Source organism: Etheostoma cragini, chromosome 11 (genome assembly GCF_013103735.1).
Source record: "Etheostoma cragini isolate CJK2018 chromosome 11, CSU_Ecrag_1.0, whole genome shotgun sequence".
Classification (NCBI taxonomy): domain Eukaryota; kingdom Metazoa; phylum Chordata; class Actinopteri; order Perciformes; family Percidae; genus Etheostoma; species Etheostoma cragini.
In genome coordinates, this window is record NC_048417.1 from 20359616 (window position 1) to 20385396 (window position 25781).

The window sequence follows — 25781 nt, forward strand, 5'->3', positions numbered from 1 at the left end:
AAAGGCCAGACTGTTTCCAATGTAAATTATTTGTAAGGTTGGTGGCTCGGGGGTTTGCCTTGCTTTAACAAGCAGTCTCTGCAGACTGTGAAGCTTGGTTTGATCCTCATTTGGGGCTCTGTAGAATTTGCATATTTTCCAGACTTACCATACTATGACTTTATAATGGCCTTTTGTGACATATTTTCCTACTTACTTTACTATGACTTTTTTTCACCATACAATTCTATGACTTTTTTGGTATCCTATACTACGCTTTTTTTATTATCCCTTTTTTCAACATACTATACTATTACTTTTATACTTTTTTTTTTAGACATACTATACCATGGCTTTTTATCACTTGTTTTGACATGGTATATTGTGACTTTTTCAACACATTATACTATGACTTTTTTGACATAGTATACTATGCTTTTTCAACATGACTTTTTTTATCACTTCATTTTATTAGGAAGCATGGTGGCTAAGTTTTTTTTTTTTACTGCTCTAGCAAATAACTACTGCAAACTGTGACTCTTGGTTTAATCCCATGTTAGGGCTATGTTGAGTCTTAATGTTCCACCAGGTGTTTTTCAGAACACTTCAAAATGTTATCCCTAACTTTTTATGACATACTATTCTGTGACTGTTGGCAACATGCAATATTTGGAAGGAGGGTGGCTTAGGGGTTTATACTGCTCTAGCAAATAATGACAGCAGGCTGTGGGACATAGTTTAATCCCCATTGGGGGCTATGAAGTGTTTGAATGGTCTTCCAATTGTTTTTCGAAACACTATATTATACATTTTGTATCCCTTTTTCCAACTTACTATACCATGACTTTTTTCAACATACCAAACTATGACTTTATGATGGCCTTTTGTGACATACTATCCTATGACTGTTTTCAATGTGCCTTACAGTGTGAGGTTGGTGGCTCAGGGGTTTACATTGCTCTAACAGGCAGTCTCTGCAGACTGTGATGCTTGGTTTGATCCTCAGACAGGTCTGTGAAGAGGTTGGATCTTATTCCAGACTTACTTTACTATGACTTTTTTCTCCATACTATACTATGAAATTTTTTGTCATATTATACCAAGATTCTGTTTTTATACTATACTGTGACTTTTTTATCACTTTTTCCGTCATATTATGCTATGACTTGACAAACTATACTTTGACTTTTTTATGACTTTTTTAAACATACTATGCTATGACATGTTATCACTTTTTTTACATACTTTACTATGGCTTTTTTCTTCATATTATTCTAGGACTTTTTTATCACTTTTTTTAAACATACTCTACTATGACTTTTTTATAATTTTTTTTTAGACATGCTATACTAAGACTAGGTAAATGTGACTTTTTGTCATACTATACTAAGACCTTATTTGATATACTCTATCACAGCTTTTTTATTTCTTTTAATGACATATCATATTATGACTTGTGTGACATACTACAGTATGCTATAATGTAACATTAACAACCGATTTTGTTAAAAAAAAAAATGGCTCAGGGGTTTGTACTGCTCCAGAAGATAATGACTGCAAACTATGATTCTTGGTTCAATACCCAGATTGAGTTATTTAGAGATTGAACATTTTTCAACACGCTATGCTATGAATTTTTTATTCCTTTTTCCGACATACTATACTACTATGACTTTTTTCGACATACCATACTATGACTTTTTAATGATCTTTAATAACATACTATCCTATGAATGTTTTCAATGGCTCAGGGGTTTGCACTACTCTAACAGGCAGTCTCTGCAGACTGTGATGCTTGGTTTGATCCTCAGACAGGGCTGTGAAGAGGTTGCATCTTATTCCAGACATACTTTTCTGTGACTTTTTTCACCATACTAAGACTTTTTTGTCATACTATAATAAGACTGTTTTGTCATACTATAATAAGACTATTTTGAAATGCTATACTACGGCTTGTTTATTCCTTTTGTGGTCATATTATACTAGGTTTTTTCAATCACTTTTTTCATCATACAATTCTATGACTATTTTATAACTTTTTTGTCATACTATACTAAGACTTTTTCTTATATACTATACTACAGCCGTTTTATCTCTTTTTTCGACATACCACAATTGTTTTTGTTAAATTACACAACGGCTTTTTATCCCTTTTTTTGTCATACTAGGCTATGACTTTGAAGGACTTTTTCAACATACTATACTATGACTTTTTTCTTCATAATACACTGTGAGTTTTTACAACTATTTTTAAACATACCATACTATGCCTTTTCAGAGTTGTGTTGAGTTTGCCTGTTATTCCAGACTTACTTTTTAATCCCTTTTTCAACAGACTATGCTATGACTTTTTAATCACTTTTTTGACTTACTATACTATGACGTTTTTCTTCATACTATACTACTGCTTTTTATCACTTTTTTCATCATACGATGCTATGACTTTTGTATGACTTCTTTTAGACATATTAAACTATTACATTTTATCACTTGTTTTGACATGGTATACTGTGACTTTTTTTGGACATATTAAAGTATGATTTTTTATCACTTATTTTGTTTTGTACTGTGCTATGACTTTTTGTCACTTTTTACAACATATTATACTATGACTTTTTTTTGCAACGAAGTATACCAAGACTTTTTTATTACTTTTTCTGATATACTATACAATGAATTGTCTGATATACTAACTATACTATGACTTTCTCTGACATACTGTACTGACATTTTGATTACTTTTTTCGACATACTGTGACTTTTTTTTGCATTCTTTCCTTTGACTCTTTTCAACTTACTATACAGACTACACTATACCATGACTTTTTAGTATACTATACAATACATTACTACACTGACTTTTCACTTTTAGTCACTTTTTTCCACATGTTATACTATGACTTACTAATAGTCTATCACTTTTTATTACTGTTTTCCAACATACTATTCTATGACTGTCACTTTTTTTGACATACCATACTATGACTTTTTAACGGCCTTTTTTGTCGTACTATTCCATGACATACATTATTTGGAAGCATGGTGGCTTAGGGTGTACTCCTCAAGCAAACAATTACTGCAGGCTGTGACTCTTGGTTTAATCCCCAGTCGGGGCCATGTAGAGGTTGCATGTTATTCCAGACATACTTTACTATGACATATACGACATACTGTACTTTGACTCTTTTCAACGTACTATACAGACGATACCCATCTATGACTTTTTTGATATACTATACAATTACTTTTTATCACTTTTGAACACACAGCACTGACTTTATAAAGTATTACTTTTTCATAACCCTTTTTCACATTTCACACACTTTATTTCCAACAGACTATGCTATGACTGTTTTCAACATACTTTCTTGGTGGCTCAGTGGTTAGCACTTCTCTGCCCATCTTGGGAAAGCGGGCACCGCAGACTCTGACCCTTGGTTAGATCCCCAGTCTGGACTGTATAGTCTTTCTCTTCTCCACTTACTGATACTTTCAGATTTTCAAAAAAATATTCCACATTTACATCATGTGTGGTGTTATTCAACCTTTCATGAAAATTCATTCTAATTAACCATTCATGCTTTTTCAACTACTCTCCCTACTTCACCTTCTTATTACGCATTTAGGCCACCAATCCATTTTAGATCTTAATGTAGCTTTTCAGTATTTACAGTATTTACACACATGTTTTGCAGGAAATGCATTTCATAGCTCATTATTTGGGTGTCTAATAATATCACTACTGGAAAATATGAGAAGTGAAATGTATGTTAACATGAGTTAGTTTCCCAAGGATGTGGATGTGTGCAGCGGGAAAGCCTGGTGTGACTTGATGGCTATAAAGAGTGGGTGCCTCACCCTGATCAGATAAGAGTAATGGAAGCGATGAAAAGACCCCTTTCCCTGATGGCCACAACAAAATGGATGTGCTCCCTGAGGTGTACCTCTGGTATCATCCACGCCTGTGGACATAGATTTATTGCCCATTAAAAAGCTACACTGAAATGTTCCTCTTAAAATGCTGTGTTTATCCTGTTGAGAAGTGCTTGTAGGAATGAAATGAAACAACTGTGAGCACCGACAGACTGGAGCTGACTCAGTGTGGCAATATGCTGCGAGCCAAGTTCAAATAAGGTTTAATGCCATACAAACCTAAATTGATCTGTACAATTTCATTTTAACAACCCCCTATGAAATAAAATATTCCAAAATGAACATTTTTAGTTACACTTTACACACAGCTGTGTTCTTTTTTCATATTTAGAGGAAACTTTTGTAACAAGATTAAGCAATCAGGAAATCAATATAGGTACAATCTGCAAGGATTACAAAAATGGAAATAAAAGCAATCTATGAGCAATACATATTACATCTATCTACATAATATCTCTTAACACCAAAAAAATGTAATAAACATTATACTTATTGATACAGATTTTGCTGGAAAAATTTAAATAAATTGACATTGTTTACTCTAAAGCTGTAAACAGGGTTAGTTTAAGCGTTACACAATAACACACAGCATTTGCACAAAGGAGTAGAACAAAAACATCAACATAGATCAACTCGGATTTAATAATGTCCTTATCGTACACCTCTCCTTGTGTGTATAATGTGACAAGATAATTTACAGCTACTGGGGAAAGACATGAGATACAGCAAATAAAGTAACATTAACAGGAAGAATTGCCATGTGATTAGTCAGTGGCACATGCCCTAGTCTAAAAAACCCTGGATAAACACAATCAACAACATTTATGACAATTCAAGTGTAAAACTGATGTTTTTCAACAGAACCTTCTAAAACTGTTTCAGTGATTGCTACGTTAAAGGACATTTCACCATTTATTACAAGACTGGATGTTATCCACTTTCACACAACAGTCAGTAAACTTAAGCCGGTTGTAGAATTGGGGAATGTATGACATTTAAAAATGTAGGTCCCTCGTCTCATTAAAATTCCAGACGGATTTTGTACTTGTGCCTTTTTTCTTCTTTTTTTTCTTTTGGTTTCTCCACTCTTGGTCTTAGGTAAATGGAATTTCCCAGGCTAATTAAAGCCTATTAAAGACAGGTAATGTCAGGACTGGTGGCAGGACCATGACAAAGTGCTGATAATTGTCTGCCAGACTCGCTAAATCCACCTGTCCTGCAATTAACGCTGCCCCCCCCACCCCCACCCACCCCCAACATATTAATCCACTGCGGGGCCCGCTTAGCAGGCTGATGCCTCAAAGTGCATCCTGCAAACACAGATGTTGGATTTCAGACCAGTTTAGCATACACATACCTTATGATGATTGCAGCAAAAAAAAAAAAAACATTTTAAGGAGCACACGAGGCAGCAGCCATGTTACACATGGATGGGTACCTACATACATATGTCTGTGCAGTGATTTATGATTATGCTCTTTGCTTGTTTTGGGGCTTAGATGTGTTTATTTAGTCATGGACACATACTTTGCTATTCCAGTCATGATAATAGAAAGACAGCTAAAATATAGATTATACGGTCATATAAATTATTCAGAGCTGCTTGAGTAAATACCCAGTTGTCAAGCAAATTTGAAATAATAGACACTGTCCAGCCTTTGTTCTGTTAACAGATACAAATGATGTTAGCTCAACTTCATAGGGAATGGACAGATCATTTTGTCTAATAAGTCAGCAGGGTTTCAAATGTGAAATATCAAATGCCATGCCATGTTGAATAACCATTCACACATCACGGTATTGTAATTATTAACATGAATTAAGGTCTTTTCATATTTCCTTCCAGAACTGTTTAAATGAGGGGAGAATGGTTTTTTTGACAATGTTAGCATCAATGCAGCACTGGCACAGAAGCCTGCTATGCACTTCCAACTGGGAGGCTCTTTGCCTGTGGCCTAGCCTTGAAGAAAACATCTGGACACGCTAATTATACCAGTGTTTTTATGGAGAACATGTGCTGTTGTAATGGGAAGGAGTCACCCAGGGTTGGTAGCTAGCTCTGAATCCCAAGTCAACCCCTAAACCAAGTCCCTGGATACCTAACTTTCTCAGGTGTTTCATCTGTATACACAAAAGTTTTTTTAATTTTTTTTTTTTAATAATGCACCTAGAGTGTGTCCCATTACAAACATGTTTGCAACATGTTTCATGTATTTAGGTATTTTGGGACAAAGAGCTTAGAGGTTGACATTTACATAATTTGAGATCAGACAAAAGGATGATGCATACTAACAACAGCTAGATCATCCAGTGGAGGAGTAGGGCGTGTCACTATGGTAGTTGTAGTCAGGGCATACCTTCTGCACCAGTTTATAGTCAACACTGTAAAAGGCTATATAGATGCATATGACTTTGAAGGGCTTCGAGCACAGCCAGGACACATGGCTCTGCGTTTGCTCCTGATAGCACACTGTGGACGGGTCATAGCTGCACAGGGCAGTCTTCTTGTTGCGGTCAGTCTTCTCATACTCAATGCGACAGTTGAATGATTTGGTGTCTTTGGTCTCCAGCGTGGACTGCTGAGCAATTTCAAACTCCACTACCTTTGAGGGCGGCACCAGGCTGACTGACACGTTCCCCAGGCCTGTGGAGTTGTGGCGGAAGTAGACGCTAAAAGTGCCATTCCCGTGGTCCACAATCTTCCCCGTGATCAGCAGGTTGAGTTTCACAGTCTTGATGTTGGAGTGGAAGTCTCCCCACCCGAACATCTTTTTGAACTTGCCAGTCTTAACGATGGGTCTGCGTTTAGTTCTGGCCTGTGCGCCCTGAACATCTGTCTGGTTAGATAACCAGTCCCAGAAGTCCTCCATGTTCTGTAAATATGTAATTTCCCTCATGTTGCTCTTGAACCCGGGGGAGCCCCTGGCAAACAAACGCAGGGGGTTAAGGATCCGTGGACTGGCCCCCGTGGGAGAAATCTTCTGTTCGTTGTTACTGTCGGCCCACTCGATGAGCTCTGTGGCTTCTCCATTCACTTTCCTGCATGTGACCTTTAGAGGAAGCAGAGCAAAGGTAGACAGAAAAACAACATTAAGTGGCATGAAGTGACCTTTTTGATATGTAACTTTACAGTACTGGTGCACAGACAGTAATGCATTTAATGTTTCTAGTTTGTTCAAAGATATTAAAACGAAGCACAATGTGGTTCCCTTGGGCAGTGATAACTTTTGCCAACCAGACATTCTACATAACAGAAAATCTAAGGAAATTCAACAAGGATTGAGTTATCTCTGGTGATTGCACTGTAAAAATGTAGCAATTCTTTAAAAGATAAAGAAAACATCACTTCAGCACTAAACAGGAGAAGAAGCAAAATCCCACAATGAGCATGGAGCCACCCTCTTGCAAGTTAAGAATTACTTAAGGAAATGCGGGAGCAACTACAGCAAAGGTAGCCTGACGTCGTCATACTCAGATTCTAGTCAGAAGATGAGTCTGATACTATTCCATTTGGCTGTGATTATGGGGCGTGTTTCAATCAAAACCAGGGAAGAAAATGCCTCTACACTCAATCGGGCAGACCTACAACCAGTCAGAGCAGGATTTATGTGATGTATTGAACTTTTGCCAAATTCCGTAGGAAGGCAAAAACATCTTCCCGATTGACAAATGCCTTGATTCCGGTTCTCTGTTCCTCTTTTAAAATGAATGTGCTGTCATCTTCTATAACAGAACCGATGGCGAAATCTACACATCTCATTTCGCCAGCCGGAGCCATCAAATTCAACCCAAGCGCTCTTTGGTGACGTGGTTGATTATGTTACTGTTTATCATATGCCAATCATTGTATAAAGCCCGCCCAGACAATTTGATTGGTCTGGTTCGAGCATAGTTGCTCCACAACGGATCAAGTCCAGACTGAATTTCCCAACCTTGAATATTGTGAGCAGGGCTAAGTTCGACTGGCATCAGGGCTACACACAGTCTTGAGAAACATTTTGTTGAAACATTCCAACATTTCTTTCAAACAGATGCTGGCACTTCAAAGAGAGTGCTCAGTAGTAGGGAAAGTGACATTTTATTGAAAATTTGCACAGCCACTTTATTATAGTAAAAAGCAATCTGCTGACCAGCAACTCACTAATTTAGTTAGTTTAGTTCTAAGTTACGTTTGGACTGAGCCAGTCTAGGTCTGCTTCTGCTTCCAGTCTTTATGCCATGCTAATTGAGGCCTGGTGGTAGCTTGCACAACATGCAATCTTCTCACCTAACTCTTAGCAAGAAAACAAATAAGAGTATTTTCAAACTATTCCTTTAAACTCAAATCTACATTTTCAACTATCAACGACAGAATCTACTCAATGAGCCTCACTTGACTTACTTGCCAATTATGTAACATCTACAACAACAACTGAGGCAAAGGACCCGTTACACGATGTTAAGGATGCTTTTATGTGTGTGGTGGCCGAGGAGGCTGGCAGGCCTGTGTAGTAAAAAGTGTTTTGGGTCATGTTTGGCAAGCATGACCCAAAACTATATGTAGTTGCCGTTCTAGTTGTTCAGAACAAAAGAAAATGGCATGACTCACTGTGAAACTATTCAGACACAAGTAGCACCAAATAAATCAAGAAATGTACTTAATAAGGGAATCATCTTGGATGCAACGATAAGCCTCAACTGTGCTCATATTTGCCTAAAGCTTATAATATTTTAGGATGACGTGTCAGATTACATGACAATGCAAATCCCCTGGACTTAACATGTGAGCTGGTCTCACATCAGCTGTGCTATTCTTAGATACCCCGTGCAAATGAACTTTAGCTTGTAATGGTTCCCAACAATAAACCAGGCTTCTCAGGCTGTAGTATGGTAAAGTAGGTGCTAATCCAGAAACAGCAATGAACTGTGATCCCTTCCTGTGCCTTAAAGCCTTTTAGCTTCAGGAGTGATTCCTGGTCCACTTCAGATAAAGCTTTAATAATTCACGGCAATAAGCTTTGCTAGTTTTATTAGTAATTAGTAGTGCCGGCTTTCCCCGGGCCCGGTTGTAGGGATCACTGAGAGAAGCAGATGTTGAAACTACTGAGCAGCGGCTGTTTGAATTCTCGCTGAGCTGCTGTGCACTACTTCCAGACTAATTATAATTTTGCTGTAAGCCTAACTGAGGCACATGTGTACAAAGCTAACAAACTAGGTCTGCCTGCTACAATTTGTTTTTCCGCATTCATATTCCTATAAAGCTTCCCATTCAAAATGTGAAATGGCTACGTACATCTTATGTTGTGCAAATGCGTATCTTTTAATTAGAGCTATTCTTCACTGGGATGCTGGTAATGTCCCAGACCGTAGTAACACCTTAATGTAGCAAGCAGATAGTATGGCTCAGCTATCTGTATTTGTAATGAGAAATCAATATGTCTTCCCACGGACAGTGAGCCTGACCCATCCATCAGCCTTCACAATGCTTAATTAAGACAGTTGCTACCTGAAAACATGGATGAATAAAGCAACACTGTAATATTGTCCCTCTGTGTAGTCATCACATCCACAGTCATTTATTAACCAATTCCAGTGGCGGTATTCCCTTAATGATACTTTCACTTAGTAATACCTTGTGTGAGCTCAGCTTTGCTTTGACTCTTGCAACATCACAACAGGCATTGCTCAACATAAAATCGGCGGGCTCCCAACAAGAACATTTCTTCACCGCTGCGAGCAAGGAAGACACTAGTCTTCCCACCAGCCCGAGCTGTTATATCCGTTACACATTGGGTGTCATGCTGCGCAGCTTAATAGGTGAAACCAAATTTTGTCTTTCAGTGTAAATCTCAGGTGAGCTTTGTATAGGATGATTATAATGGAAATGAGAGAGGAGTTTAAGCATGATGAGCAACTGGGGAAGTTGCTGTGACAACAAGGGGATCAGCAGAGGGATATCTAATACGTATATGCCCTGGGAGAGATGAAACACTGGGAACTTGAAAGCTTGCACTGATACATAGGCTTTGGTTTGGTTTCTTTCTCTCTCGTTGTCTCCCTGCACACACACACACACACACACACACACACACACACACACACACACACACACACACACACACACACACACACACACACACACACACACACAAACTATAAAACCTCGTTCATTTAGGCAAAAGTGGTGTCTCTTAAAAACAGACTAAAAGAATCAGAGTTTTTGTGCAACAGGACTCTGTAGAAAAAAAGAGGCAAGGTCTGATGAAGGAGAATCTACAAAAGCCTAATTAAGATTTCTTAATCGGCGCTGCTGTGCTAGAGGCGTTTCGGGGCGACTTGAAACAAGACATTATTATGATAATAACTGCAGACTTATGGAGCTGAAAACACCAGACCTCATTTCAACAGCAAAAGGCAAAGTGACGAGTGTCAAATGTTGCAGATATCTATCTGTGTGACTTAGCTTCTTCATTTTCCAGTTCATCCTAAACAGAAACACCCCCAAGCAGAGATATTACATCTATATACCACGGCAGTCAAAGGTCTACAATATGTTGTGGGCAGTAGACGGCAGTAAACATAAAGGTGGGTGAACTATAAATGCTGTCAGTAATGTTATCCACCACGTATGATCACAAATAGTGAAATCGAACTGAAACCAGTTTTATCTATTTGTTTTGTATACTGAAACTGCTTATGGCTAAAGCTTCCAATCAATAGATATTTCTTACATTTATTGATCATAATTTATATCACATCTGACAGAGAGAGTATTGCTGAAATTAACACTTTTTAATCTTGGGAGCAAAGGTTGCAAATTAGAAAGTAATGAGTGTATCATAGACACCACTTCTTTTTTTATTCTACTGTGGAAATGTTTTTTCGAGACCAATTTCTGAATGTTACATCTTCAGTTAATTCAGATGCACAGTCAGCTGTAAATAAATATTGTGGACTGATGAGCAAATAAAGAGAGCTTGGACAGAAAATTGTTCAGAATTCCAGCCATCAAAGCTATTTTGTGGTTAGCAGATGTTTAAGGCATGCTAACCCCATACTGTTTTCAAATTAATTTTAAATATTAGATTTATTTGCACAAAACGTTTAAAAGATTGCTATATAAAATTTGCAACAAACACTTCCGCTGATTATATTATATCAAGCCAAATACACTGATATTTATATCAGAGCAGGGCCGATATTATCCGTCAATTTCAGTTTATCACAGATTTATCAGTCTCAGCCAAATGTCTGATAAATAACAAGAAACTGCATTAGGCAATGTCAAAAATATGTTTGCAGTAATTTAAGATCAACATCAACATTACATTTTGAGATGTTTCCAACTGGGAAATGTCTTTTTTTTTAATAACCAATTTCAAAGAATCCAAATCGGAAATTATTGTTTTTTTATAAACATTTATGTTGAAAAATTAGTATTTGGTCATTATTATTGTTAGATTTTTTTTTTTATTCTCAAGTGTGAATAAAAGTGTTTATACCATTTACTATGACTTTGCCTCATTAATACATAGTAAGCCAGCATGAAAGTTGGGAAAAGTGAGTTTTGGCTATATCATCCTCAACAACATCCTCAAAGTACTCCCGCTTAGTGTAGCTGTCAGTGACAGGTTGGTGCTTTTTATATCAGAGGAGAAAAATGCACCTTGGGCATATTACCTATACATCTCCAGCCTTTTATTTTACGTCACAAGCAATTATTGCTAGACCTTTTTGCCACATTCTTTAAAGTGTGTGTGTCAAAAGTGCATTCATAGCTGAGTGAAACTCTCTGTCTATGCACCTTGGTTGTGGGATCAACGGCAAAGTAGAAGTGCTTCCTTTATTTTTAAAGTCTTTTTACAAACTGTCTTGACGAAAACCAGTTAATGTAGCATGCAATCTGCTTTCAACCTATGAAGTGAAGTATATCAAAAGGTGTGGGTTGTGTGTATCTCCTTTAAAACATTATTCTCTTCTTGTTTTCATTAACACATTTCTATGCCTTTCTACATAATGTATCTGTGTGAATCCAATTAGCAACTTTTTAATTGTTTATGTTTTTATTGCTATTTTTCTATCTCTATTACATTTTTTGGCTAAATAAAAGCTACGTTAAACATCCACAAATGACACTGGTATTGAATTATTTTTTAAAGGCTCTGTCCTTACGCCACATGTACTATGTGATTTAACGTTGTGTCAATCAATGCCATCCAGAGGTATTAGTGGAACTTAAACACTGACAGAGGTCTGAGCAGCAGCGAGTCACACACTGAGTCAGGATGAATCGGCCTCGACATTCATCTGTAATGAGCATTATGGAGCTGGCTGCCTGCTTGTCCCGTGAGTAGACATATCTTTTAGAGGCCTGACATAAAGGTAATTGCCACAGTGACCAGAACTAGCCTCTAGAAAGTTATTAAAAAGCTAGTGACATCTGGCTCCTGGATCATCTGAAGAGATGGCATTAAAATGCATTTGCAGTGAGCAGCCGGCGACATTGTGCTCGGCTGTGATGGGTTCTGGGCCGCGGGGCAAGGCTACAGTGTTGTTTTGACACCGACGATGGAATCTCTCAACCTGGCATAGTTGACAGTTTGTCCCCAACTCATGAACTGAGATCTGCTTTTCTGTCTTTTTGGTTCTGTGTGGGAGCCTCCGTGTCATCCTCATTACATATAAGTTCCTAGTATCAGCCAGGTTAAATAATCTGTTTTGGGGTTTTCCATAGTTGATTATTTTCCAGCACATAAGGTTTGGCTATGCTCCTGGGGAAAATTGGTTTCAGGCATCTCCCTCACAATAAACAAAATGGGCAATTAACCTGCTCATCAGTGCAAGCAGAGCTGTTCCAATGAAGCACTCCACTGTTCTTCATGGATTTATCTGTGCAAATTGACCTCACTTTGGTGGTGCAATTTATTTCTCTGCTAATTTTCTGTGTCTGAAGCTTCATTAACTTGATATGCTTCTACGTAGTAAAAATCTGGACATCCCACAGAAATTATACCGGCTTCACCACTGCCTAACGTAATACTTTCCTAGCACTGTTGCATCACAACACCTGCCATTTTCGAGCTGCTCAGCCATTACTGCTGGACCCTATACTGCAGCTTCTTGCTTTCAAGCATCAAACATGACAGGCGGCTCCACTCACAATAAATCAATTCTCCACCTGCAATCCCCTGCTCCACGTCCTTCCCCAGCCATCTTCCTCCTGATGTTACAGGGCATATCATTTGTAATGATTCACACCAGAGCCAGTTCCAGGAGAGAAGGCCCTGGAGGCGCTTAGGCAGCCCAGAGTTTAGAGTCTACACGCTGCTGAAGAATAGATTGGTGCTCTGATCGCTGGAACAGCCTCACGCTCCAGAGCCATCACTTTTAATCTGAGGCCGTCCACGGAAACACATGGCAGGTGCTTCAGCACTGTGGGGGATCGCAAAAGCAAATCCACACCGGGGGCACCTTACCAATCACAGAAGGCTATGGTTAGTGTGTATGTGTGTGTGTGTGTGTCATATCTACTCCCTTCTAGTACAATCCTTTAGGCCATTACCACCTGACCTCTGTGAGAATGAGACCGATCACAGTCTCTAAAATCTTAACACTACTGCTTTTAGATTTTATAGATCCAATATTGAAAATTGAATTTGTGGCTGAATTCATCATATACATACTTAGAACAATATTGGCAAAGATTTAGAGAAGCAGAAGTAATGTATTATTACATTTGGAGCCAAAAAAGGGTGAGATTTATTACATTTATAGATGCATTTATGTGGTTGTGAGATGGTAATGCAGACCTTCAAAAGCCTTAAAACTCGTGCTGGCGATACCTCTGTACATTTACACCAGACCAGCATGTGTTGATGGTGTGAGGGGAGGGAATGGCCCAAAGGAAAGTAACGCTGAGGTTTTCATAACTAGAATCACAGCGGTATCACCATTTCTGTATCTCGACAGTACATTGATTTCACCTCTAACTGTTGACAGATGTGCTGGAAATGCCTAAAGAGCAAACATCATATCGTTGTCATTGCAGTAAAATATGTAGTGGTGTCTATCAAGACAGTCAGGTAGGCGACATGTTGGTCTCTTGATGAATGCCAAGGAAAATCAGTCGCTCTGACGCCAATCAGCCACACAGAAAACCATAAATGATGCCTTAGGGCTTCGTAAGGTGTGCAATGATCAAATGCTGTGTAATGCAATCCTAAACATTAAGCGGGCAATTGGAAATATTAGCAATTTCCTGTGTAAACTAAAATTAGACAATTTTCTACTCAGACACATTACATCTGCCAGCGCCACAGCTGTTGATCTGAAGCTATCCTTGCCCTCTGACCTTTATGGTGGAGAAGTGAAAAGACAATTAAAGCCATGATAGACAGCAAGAGCTCTCACTACTGCCCTCCTCAAGAAATTAAAAATGTGTTCTCAATGGAAATTCTCTGTCCATGCATGCCTTGTTTTATTCTGATACAAACACAGCACAACACATTGAGCTCATAGAGTTATAACGCATGTGTTTGTTGTATATTCAACTCAAATTAACTATGTTTAAGAGCCTGTTTTGCAAACATGTTGCTGCAAAATATTATCTGAAAACTCAGGATGTCACTCATATCTGCTCACGTCTTATGATTAGCATAAATTACAGCACGTAACAAACCCTCCTGTGCCTAACATAAATCCTATGATGTGAGACATTAGACTATAGTGTCACAATCTTCTCTTTCCTCTCTTCCCAGCAGGCGACACTGACTGAAACCACGGCACACCTCATCTTTTTTGGACACAGAATTCTATTTGCTTTTCTGTTTGCATGAGTCGTCTAAGTGAAGCATTCAGTATCATTAGAGAGCATTTCCCTACAGGAAGCAATACACTAAACTGCACAAATCACGCAAAATTACCTCACCTGCAGTGTGGAAGCTGCCAACAAAGAATTATAAAAACGTATTTTCAGTGTTTCCAACACAACAAATTACAGGAAATTCTACCACATATAGCTCCTATTATAGCATTCCTACCAATAGCTCTAAAGAGTATTACATCAACTTAGTAGCCTGTCTTTCTATGTGTGCATAAAGGCAACAAAGCCACAGCTTCCAGTCATCTGCATCATCTTTTCTTTTGGGTAAAATAAATGTTAGCCAAATCTATTTGCAACAGAAATTTATTAGACACATCCTTTTCCATTGATGCCCTGATGAAGAGCAAGTCCAATTCAATCAGGTGTAAAAAATGTTATCTTGCAATGAAGCCAGGACATCCTTTGTGTAGACCAACCACAACTTACAGGCCACCGTACATAAACTAGTGGAAATATTGCACACAGCACTACTGTTCTTGATCAGTTTTTATATTGGAGCAATCGATAGCTGGTTTGCTGCGTCTTCTAAATTAAATTCAAAATTGGCCATGTAACTCAAACTCATGTCATTCTTGAACATTGACTAAATTATTTTGAGATTCACATTCAGTGAGGGAAGTCGGGGATTAAGTCAAAGTAGCATTACAACAAAAGATATTCCACAACAAGTAATCCTTCTACATTTAAAATGTGGTTTCAAGTATAATCAGCAAAATGTACTTAAAACATCTAAAGTAAAAGTACTTGCTGTGAAGCTGAATGGTCCATGTAGGTGTTTTATTATAGTTAGTGTTGGGCAAGTTACTTTTAAAAAGTAATTAGTAAAAGTAAAAGTTACTGGTTACTTCTTCCAAAAAGTAACAAAATCAGATACTTGGTTACAATTTATAAAAGTAGCTAATGCATTTTTTTTAAATGCTCAAATGTGACCCCACTTCCACCTCTCTTTAACAGAGCATAAAATACATGTGCATGTTCAATTATTTATGATAAATCTGATTATTGTAACAAAATGGACACTTAAAACAATACATTATTACCAGAAACTGTGCACATATCTAAACTCTTTTAATGTTGCTGTGGGACAAAGTGAGACTCAATGTGAGAATCAAATACCATGTCTGTAGATATTATATCTAGTGGATCAATACAAATAATACAATAAATGTTTTGGAACTGCTGATATTTATTGCCCCTCAAAAGGCCAAAACTTGGCAAAATTTAATAATGCTTGTTAAGCACTATAGCAAAAATAAATAAAAAATATATACACCCTTTTTACTGGAAATAATGTAAGTAGCCTGATGTTTATACTTTTGAGCCGGCGCGTGTGTGTGTGTGTGTGTGTGTGTGTGTGTGTGTTTGATGGAGCGAGGGAGAAGTGAGAGAGGGACAGCGATTAGCTTTGGAGCGAGTAGCCACTCTAGAGTCATTGTGAGAGAAACAAAATGTCTCCCTTAGGTTTTCTGACCACGGTGGGAAATCTTTAGCTGGAAAAGTTACCTCTCTCCCTGATTTCATAACGCCATACCTGTTTCTCGTTGACTCACACGCTCGTGTTGTTTGTTATTTGTCCGACTACATCTTATGAACCCGCCCAACTCTACCTCTGATTGGCTTACCATGAAATTTTACTCAGCCAATCGTCAGCATTTATGCGCTTGTCTCGTACACGGCCCACTAACCAAGGAAGAAAAAAGTCTTTGACTCTCGGCTCAGAGGTCAAGTTGGTCTGATGAAAAAAAACAGCTTCAATTATAGTAATGCGGTCCATTTTTTGGCAGTAACGATAGCAGCGTTATAAAGATGGGAAGAGTAATCAATTAGATTACTCACTACTGAAAACGGTAACACCGTTAGTATTGCCGTTATCTTGTAGCGTTGTTATTCCCATCACTGATTATAGTATGGGCTAACACAACTGATGTATTCACATTAGGGCCCTATTTTATCGGCGTGAAGCTCATGGCACAGGTGCATTTAGAGCGTGAACGAATCCAATTTTGCTAGTTTGAAGGGTTCAAAAGGGTTGTACTTAGTGTCTTCATTAATCATAGGTGTGTTTTGGGCGTAACATGCAATAAACCAATCAGAGTGACATCTCCTGTTTCCTTTAAAAGCCAGGCCTGTTTGTACCTTGGATTATTGATGGTTTTATGGCAAACAGTCTTTTTTTTTTAGTTGTAATCTTTTGCATGTTTGTGTGCTGCTGTGCTTCACTGTGTGTGCTTGTAACAAGCATAGTGTTTGTGTTTGTAAAACTGAATTGTAAAACATCAAGGAGGACGCTTTATCATTTTGAGAATATTTACTGTGCATCCAATGCTTTCACTGAATGAAAAAAAATACAAATCAAATTTGCATTCTTGGTCACAGTTTATACTGTACCACAGCGTGCCTCCTTTGTGACTTAGCTGCAGGGGATCATCATCATTTCATTTTTTCACCTACAACACATTGGTGACAATGCCCGGCGGGTGAAAGTGAGATGTTAGTGAGAACGGCTCTTTGTGGGATATTTAAATGCAGTGATGATGTCAGGTGTTGAGTAAGTGTTCGCAAAGATCCCACTGGAGAGAAGAAGGAAGAGGAGGGGCTCTGGGACGAGATCCTCCAGGTAATCTGGATACTCGTGTTATCTCAGCACCTGCCACATGTGACAGCAGCAAAGCCCTGAACACTTCACTTTTAGGCAGGCGTTACCTTTTAACGCATCATCAGTTTCATAATCCCCTTACATGGTCAAAGCAGCAACTCCTGTGCTGGCTCCTGACACCTGCAGCAAACCTCCATATGTCTGATAGCAGGGATTCAGCAGGATAATACCACTAAGCATGTTGGACTCAGTGTAATTGCCATTCTCTTGACCAATTTGTAACACCTTCTACTTTGTACAACAATTGTAAACATGCTTGTAAAACTCCTCAGCTAATACTTGAGGAGGCATTCCATGCTATTCTGACATGAATATTTCAAGTTTTTTTAGTATTTCCTCTTTCTTCTCAGGGAGACATCATTTAAATGTTTTTTTCTGTGTGTGTGTGCGCCTGTGTGCATGTGTATGTGGGTTTTCTTCTCTTCAAACCCATGCTATAAATGATTCGCTTGTTTAATTCAAAAAATGTTTTCTCTTGATTTGCGCTAACATACGTCCGCTACATTTGACAGAGCAATTGTTTCTGTTCTCAAAGCAGATTGTGCCTTGGCTGATTTCAGAGAAACAGCTCCCTTTGAAGAAGAAACAAGAGCAGGGAAGACGTTGCTTCCTTTTTCTGTGAGTAGTTCAGAAGACGAGTACTTCACAAGAAATATACAAAGACAGAGGGTAGCTGACAGTGCTTTGTTAGGGCTGGAAATGACAGGCCTCAAAGCCCAGAGGCAGAGGTGGAAATGCAAAAGTGAAAATAATCAGAAAGGAGATTTATTGTACTTATTCTAAAGCTGTCACACCTTGCCTTTTTACAGGAAAGCAACACACCTTTAATTAAAGAGGTCAATCATTTTTCCAACCTCTGACATGTAATGTGATCGCCTTCTCCAAAGTGCCAAACAACATGGTAATTAAGAACTTTACATGTCAAAGTATTTGAGAAGTGGCAGAAACTTTGCTTCTGTGCCGACCAGAGTCGTGGTTCTATGTGATGTAATGTGCGTATCTGATCGTATGTCTGGCATTTCAAACATAAATCGAGAGCTCACAGCTGTACAGCAACAACACAACTATTGAAATATTTGATTTAATGGAAGAAAAAGAGACAGCCCGATTCCTCTGATGATATTCCATCATCTGCACCACGTTTCAGACAAAACACCTGCTGTATATAAACTGCATCTCCACATTTTGATTTGCTGCAGCACAGCAGTGAAAAGCGATGCAGACCGTAAAAAAAGAGCCGCTAAACAGCGAGCTTGTGCTTTAGAGGGTGCCGGATGTGTCTGACCCTGCAGAGCGGTAATGACAATGCTATAAGGTAGCGGAGCCTCCAGATCTAACACTGCCTCGGGCCGCACATCGGCCATAAAAATTCATAGCTGTGGAGCAAGAACAGGAAACTCAAAATCATATTAAACATAATGTTTCCTGCACCAGAGCTGCCACAGTGGGTGCGAGCTGCTCAGAACTTCACTTCATTGTTAACAGTTCAGATCATGAGAGAAGCTGGGGGGGGGGGGGGGGGGGGGGGGGGGGGGGGGGAGAGGAGTAATTGTGTTGCTCATAATTGTTTGAGTTAAGTCGTTAATGGTCCATCCAGCTGCCAGATTATGATTATTGTCAATGCAAAGGGCAATTGCATCCCACCTATTAATCATTCGGACCATCTTTCTTTTCATTTCAGGACCTTCAGCATGGATTTGTTGCCAGTACACACACAATTATGATTGATAATTGGAAAAGGAATAGGTTCAATAGAGTCAATACAACCTGTAGTGTCCGCAAGATACATTTGAGGGATTTAGTGCACAAAAAATAGCAACCTTTCCTTCAGAGGTCTGAGACAACATACAGGCTGAAGACTGCAAATGCCACAGACAGTATTGTTTATGAGGGCTTATCTAGTCAAGCCTTCTGGCTAGAAAGATTGTAACCTCAATATGAGCACAAATACACATCAGCACCATGTAAGCCCTAAAATGATTCCTGGAAGGCACCACATGCATACAAGGCCCCTTCACTCTGTGAATCCATGTTTAATCACTTCTTCCAAAGAAATTTCGACTTGCCTGCCTGCCTTTTTCCTCTTATATTTTCTCTGTCCGCACCAAATTTCTCTGGTGGGTTTTTGAAGACTTAAGTTCCACTTCTTTTTTCTCTTTTTCTTACAAGGCGAATCCTGGGAGAGGTTGATGTGAGGACCAGGCAGAGCAGGGATGTGAAGAATATAAACACAATTTTTTTTATTGTCCAGAGGGAAAGGAGGGGTGCAGGGGGCTGGGCGGTGGGGTCTGTAAAAGAGACGAGGACCTTATCACAGCCCAGCAGCTCTGTAATTCGCCGCCATGATAAAGTGGCAGCACGGAAAACCTTACAAGGCTGGCACAATCCAAAGACGGATTAGGTTTTTCTGACATAAGCTTCCTGAAAAACTAATCAATCAGCCTATGCAGTATTATCAGAAGCATGAGATTAAAGAGCTTCTCCTAATCCCCCACTGTACATTGTATTACTCTTCCCAGTGTTAGTTGCCTTTAAATATACAATAAATAAATAATAAAACCAAACCTAATTGAGCATGAGGAAGGGGAAAAGGGTTAAAGAGTCCTTAGAGAGGGAATTTATGTTGAATTTGTGTTTTGTTATGAACACAGGGATAAAACTGTTGTCCTTGCCGGAGCCCTTTCTAACTTTGAATAGAGCCTCACTGTTTCGCTCCAGCACGGCAGAGAAAGAAATTCAGGCGGGAAGAAGAAAAAAAATCCTCTGGCAGATTTTTACAATAATATTAGCGGCTAAAACTGAACCAAATTTACTTCACATTCTCACTTTCTTGGTCTAATGATTTCCCACATGAACACATAAATAATCAAGTGACTACATGTAAATAATTGTTGAAATGTGTGCCAAATCCTTTGGGAAATGACTTGTAATCCCTTCAATCAGTGCACATCAAAGTTGCAGGGATGAACTCCAAGGATGTAGCAAACCCAGAGGACAAGACATCTTCAGTTTAAATGAGTAACCAGCTAAGCTTTGTCTCTTTAATGCGTCACACCCTTCTATCAGGATGCTCGCTCCAGCCCTGCTCAGTGCGATCCTGGCCAGCATTTACTGTACCAGAGGAGGTAGATATACATTAAATGCCGCCGCTGATCCTCTTGGCATGGGCCAGATAGATGCTTTGTCATGACATAACATTACCAAAGAGCTCTTACCCCGGCACTAAGATACAAAGGTGTAATAGACTTTGTCAACGTCTTCTCACACTTAATCCTGAGCAGTGTTGGAATAACCCACTTTTCCTGCATGTAATCTGTGGGGCAGGACAGGCAGATTGAGATGGCAAAGAGCAGGGCTCTTAAGTATGTCTTTATCTTCATCTACATTGTTCTGTTGTCATTGCACACAGGGTAAAGGCAGCAGATGTCATGGGGAAAAATGGATTCTCCCAGGATGGCTTTGACCCTCTTATTTGTCCCTGGGGCATGGAACAGATGCTGGGACTGAGGTTACATTTTCACCACTTGATTCATGTTCTGCTTTTTTTTTGTATGAGTGTGTTTGAAGTCACAAGAGTGAAAGTGTTTGTGTTTTGGTTTCATGGTTTGGAGGAGGCAGCCAAGTATGTGATGCTGCTACAGACACCGAATCTCTACTTAAAACAACGTAAATGTATCCTTCAGTGTGGGTTCAGATGTCTGTGGTGCGTCCAGTAAAATCAAGCATTGCAACTTCGCCACATTTTACCCTAGTTACATCCTTACAGTCCTCATAGTTAACTATTCTACGAAGGATACATACTAAGGAAAAAGTTGTTTGCAGCTGAAGAAGTTAGGTACATATGTCATGCCTTCAGTTAACGTCAGCCTGGTATTTAATTATTTTCTACCCTTTGGAAGGTGGGGGAATATTACTGAGGACCAATATGTCCCCAGTCAGACAGTGGTAGGTCTGCTGGGAGGGGAGCCACTGAGGCATATGAAGAGAACCTCTCCAGGGAGGCCGCCTGTGCGTCTCTCTCTCTCTCTGGAGGTAGAGCTCCCAATAGGCACAAGGCTGATAACAACAGCAGCCAGAGCAGACGGCACTTTGCCGCTGCATCTGCATAGTTCATTGCTATCTTTAAAAAAGCCGTCTTTGAGGATAGCACAGATGTGAAGAACTTCTTCAATATCATGGCATTTTCCGTTCAGATCACAGCAAGAGTCCGTAAAGCATGGATGATCACGGTAAAGCACGGTATTTAATTCAACTGCCCATAGAGGACATCAGTAGCCATTGAAATAAAAATGGTGGAAAATACTTTTATATGTCCCTAAAGCTTATGATCTTCTTTTTGAGAGCTTATTTCCTGCAATAACAATAGACTATTCTGAAATTTTCTGTCAAGGCAATAAAACTCTGCTAAATGCTAATAATTTCACATGTATTCACAGGGACTTGTGATTTCATCACATTGTATAAGTCATACAGGAGGATCAGCGCAGGCTTTGAAAACATGTGGGTTCTGCAATTTTTACCTATTGTTCACACTCATCATATTTCATGAGTTTTTAACTCTGCCCTCCATTTTACTACGGAAAAAAGAGGGTTCAATACAGAGGTCAAACCTTGTTCAAGCCTGGAAACAAAATGAATGATAAATGATTACTAACCACTATTTCTAACCAGACAACTATTTATGGCAAAAAAAAAGGAATAGGCAGTTGTCTTCTGAACCATACGTGACAGAGGCAGACTCACCACGGTGGAAAGAAGCTATAATCTATGCAAGCTGGCATATCAATAATATTCAGTGAACAGTAAATCTATTTTTTTAAAGTACACTTACTCCACTTTTCAATTATGAATATTGCAGAACTATACATTCTAATATAATGAGCACTGTGCTCACATTTACTCAGAATGTAACGTACATGTTCTGTATTATTGTTAGGAAATTATGGCTATTGACAGAAGCAGAAGTAGTTGAGTAGTAGCAATACTCTTCTGAAAAATGTAATATGATAGATTTGGCTATTTGTGTTTGTGAAATATATTTTTATGTAGGCTGCAGAAATTTAAAATTTCAGCATATCTTAATAAATGTTAAAAATTATGTTCATAAAATATTTCATATATTTTATTAGATAAATTCAAATAACAAAAAAACAGCCTTATGCCTTTAATCCTTCATGATAAATTCAGCATATTTGGTGCTGATGACTGTATCAAATACAATATGACGCCAGCAATTTATTGAAATGTCATCTGGCATTAAGTGTTCATTGATTAATCACATTGCATGAGCTATATAATGCAGATCTACAATAACTCACACAGATCAACAACATATGTAAATATAGTCAATATATATATCATATATATATATATATATATATATAGATATATATATATATATATAGAGATATATAACTTTGACTGATAAATATCTTGTAAGGGACCAGGAGCATAATAAAAATAAAAACACTCAGTACAGTAAAGCCACTTAGCCTACTGTCTCTAAGTTTCTCTTAAAGCCTTCTTGTGATCACAGACATATTATTTTCTTATTCCCTCTCAGCTCACCTGGTGCAGGAGGAAAAGAAACAGGAATGTTTGTAGAGCTCTCATCTTCAATGACTTCTCGACTTATTCAAAATGCGCGGCGCTTAAATCCTCTGGAAGATTTGGAGAGGGGCAGACGCACATGTCGTTGAAGCATTGCTGTGATCACCTGTGAGAAAAGTGAAAACATTGACAATGTAAAATCACTTTCAAAAAAACTGTAAATTTGGGAGGACCTCAAAGATTGTAGATTTGAATCTTAGCTTTTGAAAATGAAAAAAAACTTTTCCTTACCGTTTTTTAATGTACTACTACCTCTGTTAGATGAGTTAAGCGGTTACAATCATCCTTGTTCAATCCACTCGGGTAAGAGTCCTAAAATCCTCTCAAACGTCTCCGCCTCTCAGGCTGTTGAGTGAATTCTCCCTGAGCAGCTGGGACACTTGGATGTCTCTACAAACAATGTGAGACGGCTACAATGGCTCAGTTGAAATAACAGTCCTCTAAGTTGCGAATCAAGCCAAACCAAAATAAGCTGCCGACTATATATTCCCCTCTCTATCAATAGAATGACGATACGCAAGGTAAAGTATGGCCAAGTGAGCCCGGACCCCAGTGACAGGACTGCAGTCTGTCAGAAAGCAGTCCGCTCGCTGTGCGCTCTCTTCAGCTCTAGCTTACTTTATTTCAGTGCGCAAAATCCTCCGCTGCGCGTCTGGAGACTCCAAGGTCGGTGCGCATCCGTGCACAGAGCCAGACCAAAGATCTACCTTTGAAGTCTCACTTGCTCCGTCGAGGAGACAAGTAAGTAAGTAAGAGTCTTGATGTCACTGTTATCAGGTTTTGTCCGGCAACACGTCCACGTTTTAACCCTTTAAACGTTATACTTGTAATCTCGCATGTCTGGTAGTTTAATAAGCGTTGGTGGTAAACGTTCAGTCACATTGGAGCAACTGTAGCCACGAATAAGGTCTAAAATGCACACAAAACTGTATTATTTTAATTTACAAAATAATGACTTCCAACTTGCAAAAAAATCCCCTACAGGGCTATTAGAAAGATGCCAGTAGTAAAAAATAATCACTATGTCGAGTGATCTTTATTCATTTGAAAACTGGCTGACGCGGCAGTCCTGACCACAGAGCGGACAGCAAAAGGTCAAACGTTGTGCTGATTTTGGACTTTAGCAATCTGTGTGACCGTGGCACCACCATGTGGTCACAGCCAAGCAACTCTCTTTATAGAGAAGACTGCAGTTGCAATTAGTTTACAGTGTGGTTAGTAAAATGGTTAGTTCCTACTTAAATATTCAAGTTACATCCTGCAGTTTAAATAATCGGATTCATATAATTAGTGTTTTTAATTAGTATGATCTTTCTCTACATTTAAGCTTTAATGGCTGTGTGGTAGAGATTGAAGTGTTAGAAGTACTTAGGCAATACAGGTAATGTATGAATGCGACACAATGAAACACAAGAAGAGCGTTCAGAACAAAATGTTGCTGATTGCAGCAATGAGGCAGTATCATTTCAACGTGAAGGTATCTCCTTACAATGTATTACCTTTCTACTGAATGCAACAATAGACTTCTGATTTAATGCATGCCATCCTTTCTGTGGAAATAGTCGCTGCGTGCAAATAAAACATCACCCCATTTCAAATATTGAATTTGAATTGCAGACTAATTAAAAGACTTTAGTACCCAATCCATAGTAAAGGTCCCCTCTTCCTCATACACAATACATCCAGATCCGTTCATGTCTCCATCCATCTCTTGTGTCTATCATCTGGGAGTTTTTGTAAACTCTTTTTTTTTCAATCCATTCATTTTTATGACACAAGTATTAGTAATTTTTGACCATATAACATTGGGGTGTGTTTACATACATAAAGAAAGAAAGAGTTAAAGAGTCCTTGTAAGGGGAAACGCAGGCACTTCATCATATGGCTATGGATACTTTGTGCTAAATGTAATCTAAAGTTACACTTGGTGGTATTAAAAGGGACCTCTCACATGACAGTGTGTATTTTCATTGAAGGTAGAATTACATACAGGCAGACCAAAGCAGATCATGATTGGATACATTCCAAACTGAAATACCAATAATGCCTCCTCAGTAGAGCCTCTTTCACACATTTGATCTGACATGTTTGAATAAAAGCAGGAGGAGAAAGAAAGAGAGGGAGGGCACACCAGTGCTTGCTATGCACACAGGGCTTAACACTTTCTTTCCTGAAAAGTATGAATGTAATGACCTCACAATGTGTAAACTACAGTCTTTACAGTTGGCATGAATATGATATTTGCAAATACATGTTATGTTAACTTAGACACAATATTGTCTAATGTCATTTGGAATATTACCAACTGGCCTGAACTTTGAACACTGATATTGGACTGCTATTAACTTTTATGAATTACATTTTGTCTCAGAAAAGATTGATGGGACCATGTAACTGATTCACTCTCACAATGGTTGGCTACTGGAAACCTCTAATGTGTCCCGGTTTTGTAACTAAGTTTTTGTAGCTGAAATGAAAAAGGGCCTGTACATGGGAATTCCCCCTGGATTATTGATTAATGGTACAGTAAACTACCGGAAAATATCCACTCGGTTGTTGTTTTTATGGCTTTGGCACCATCACCTGGTAGAACTGTGCAATCAGTTCATAGTTTGCAGCAACATCAAAACTACATTAGTACAAGAGTTTCTCATAAAAGGCTCTTTTTTAGGGCCCGAGCGCCGACAGGCGGCGAAGGCCCTATTGGAACTGAAGGAATTATTATTAGGGCCCGAGCGCCGA

General features: G+C 38.8%; 1 protein-coding gene across 1 annotated transcript; it reads right to left on the reverse strand.

Annotated features, from left to right (window-relative positions):
* Nucleotides 1–4081: 4081 nt before the first annotated feature.
* Nucleotides 4082–24083, reverse strand: nxph2a (neurexophilin 2a). Its single transcript, XM_034885642.1, has 3 exons — nt 23271–24083; nt 22998–23145; nt 4082–6962 (listed from the first exon to the last, which is right to left on the reverse strand). Exons 2-3 carry the CDS (start codon nt 23040–23042, stop codon nt 6216–6218), a joined length of 792 nt encoding a protein of 263 aa, XP_034741533.1. The 5' UTR covers nt 23043–23145; nt 23271–24083; the 3' UTR covers nt 4082–6215.
* Nucleotides 24084–25781: the final 1698 nt, after the last annotated feature.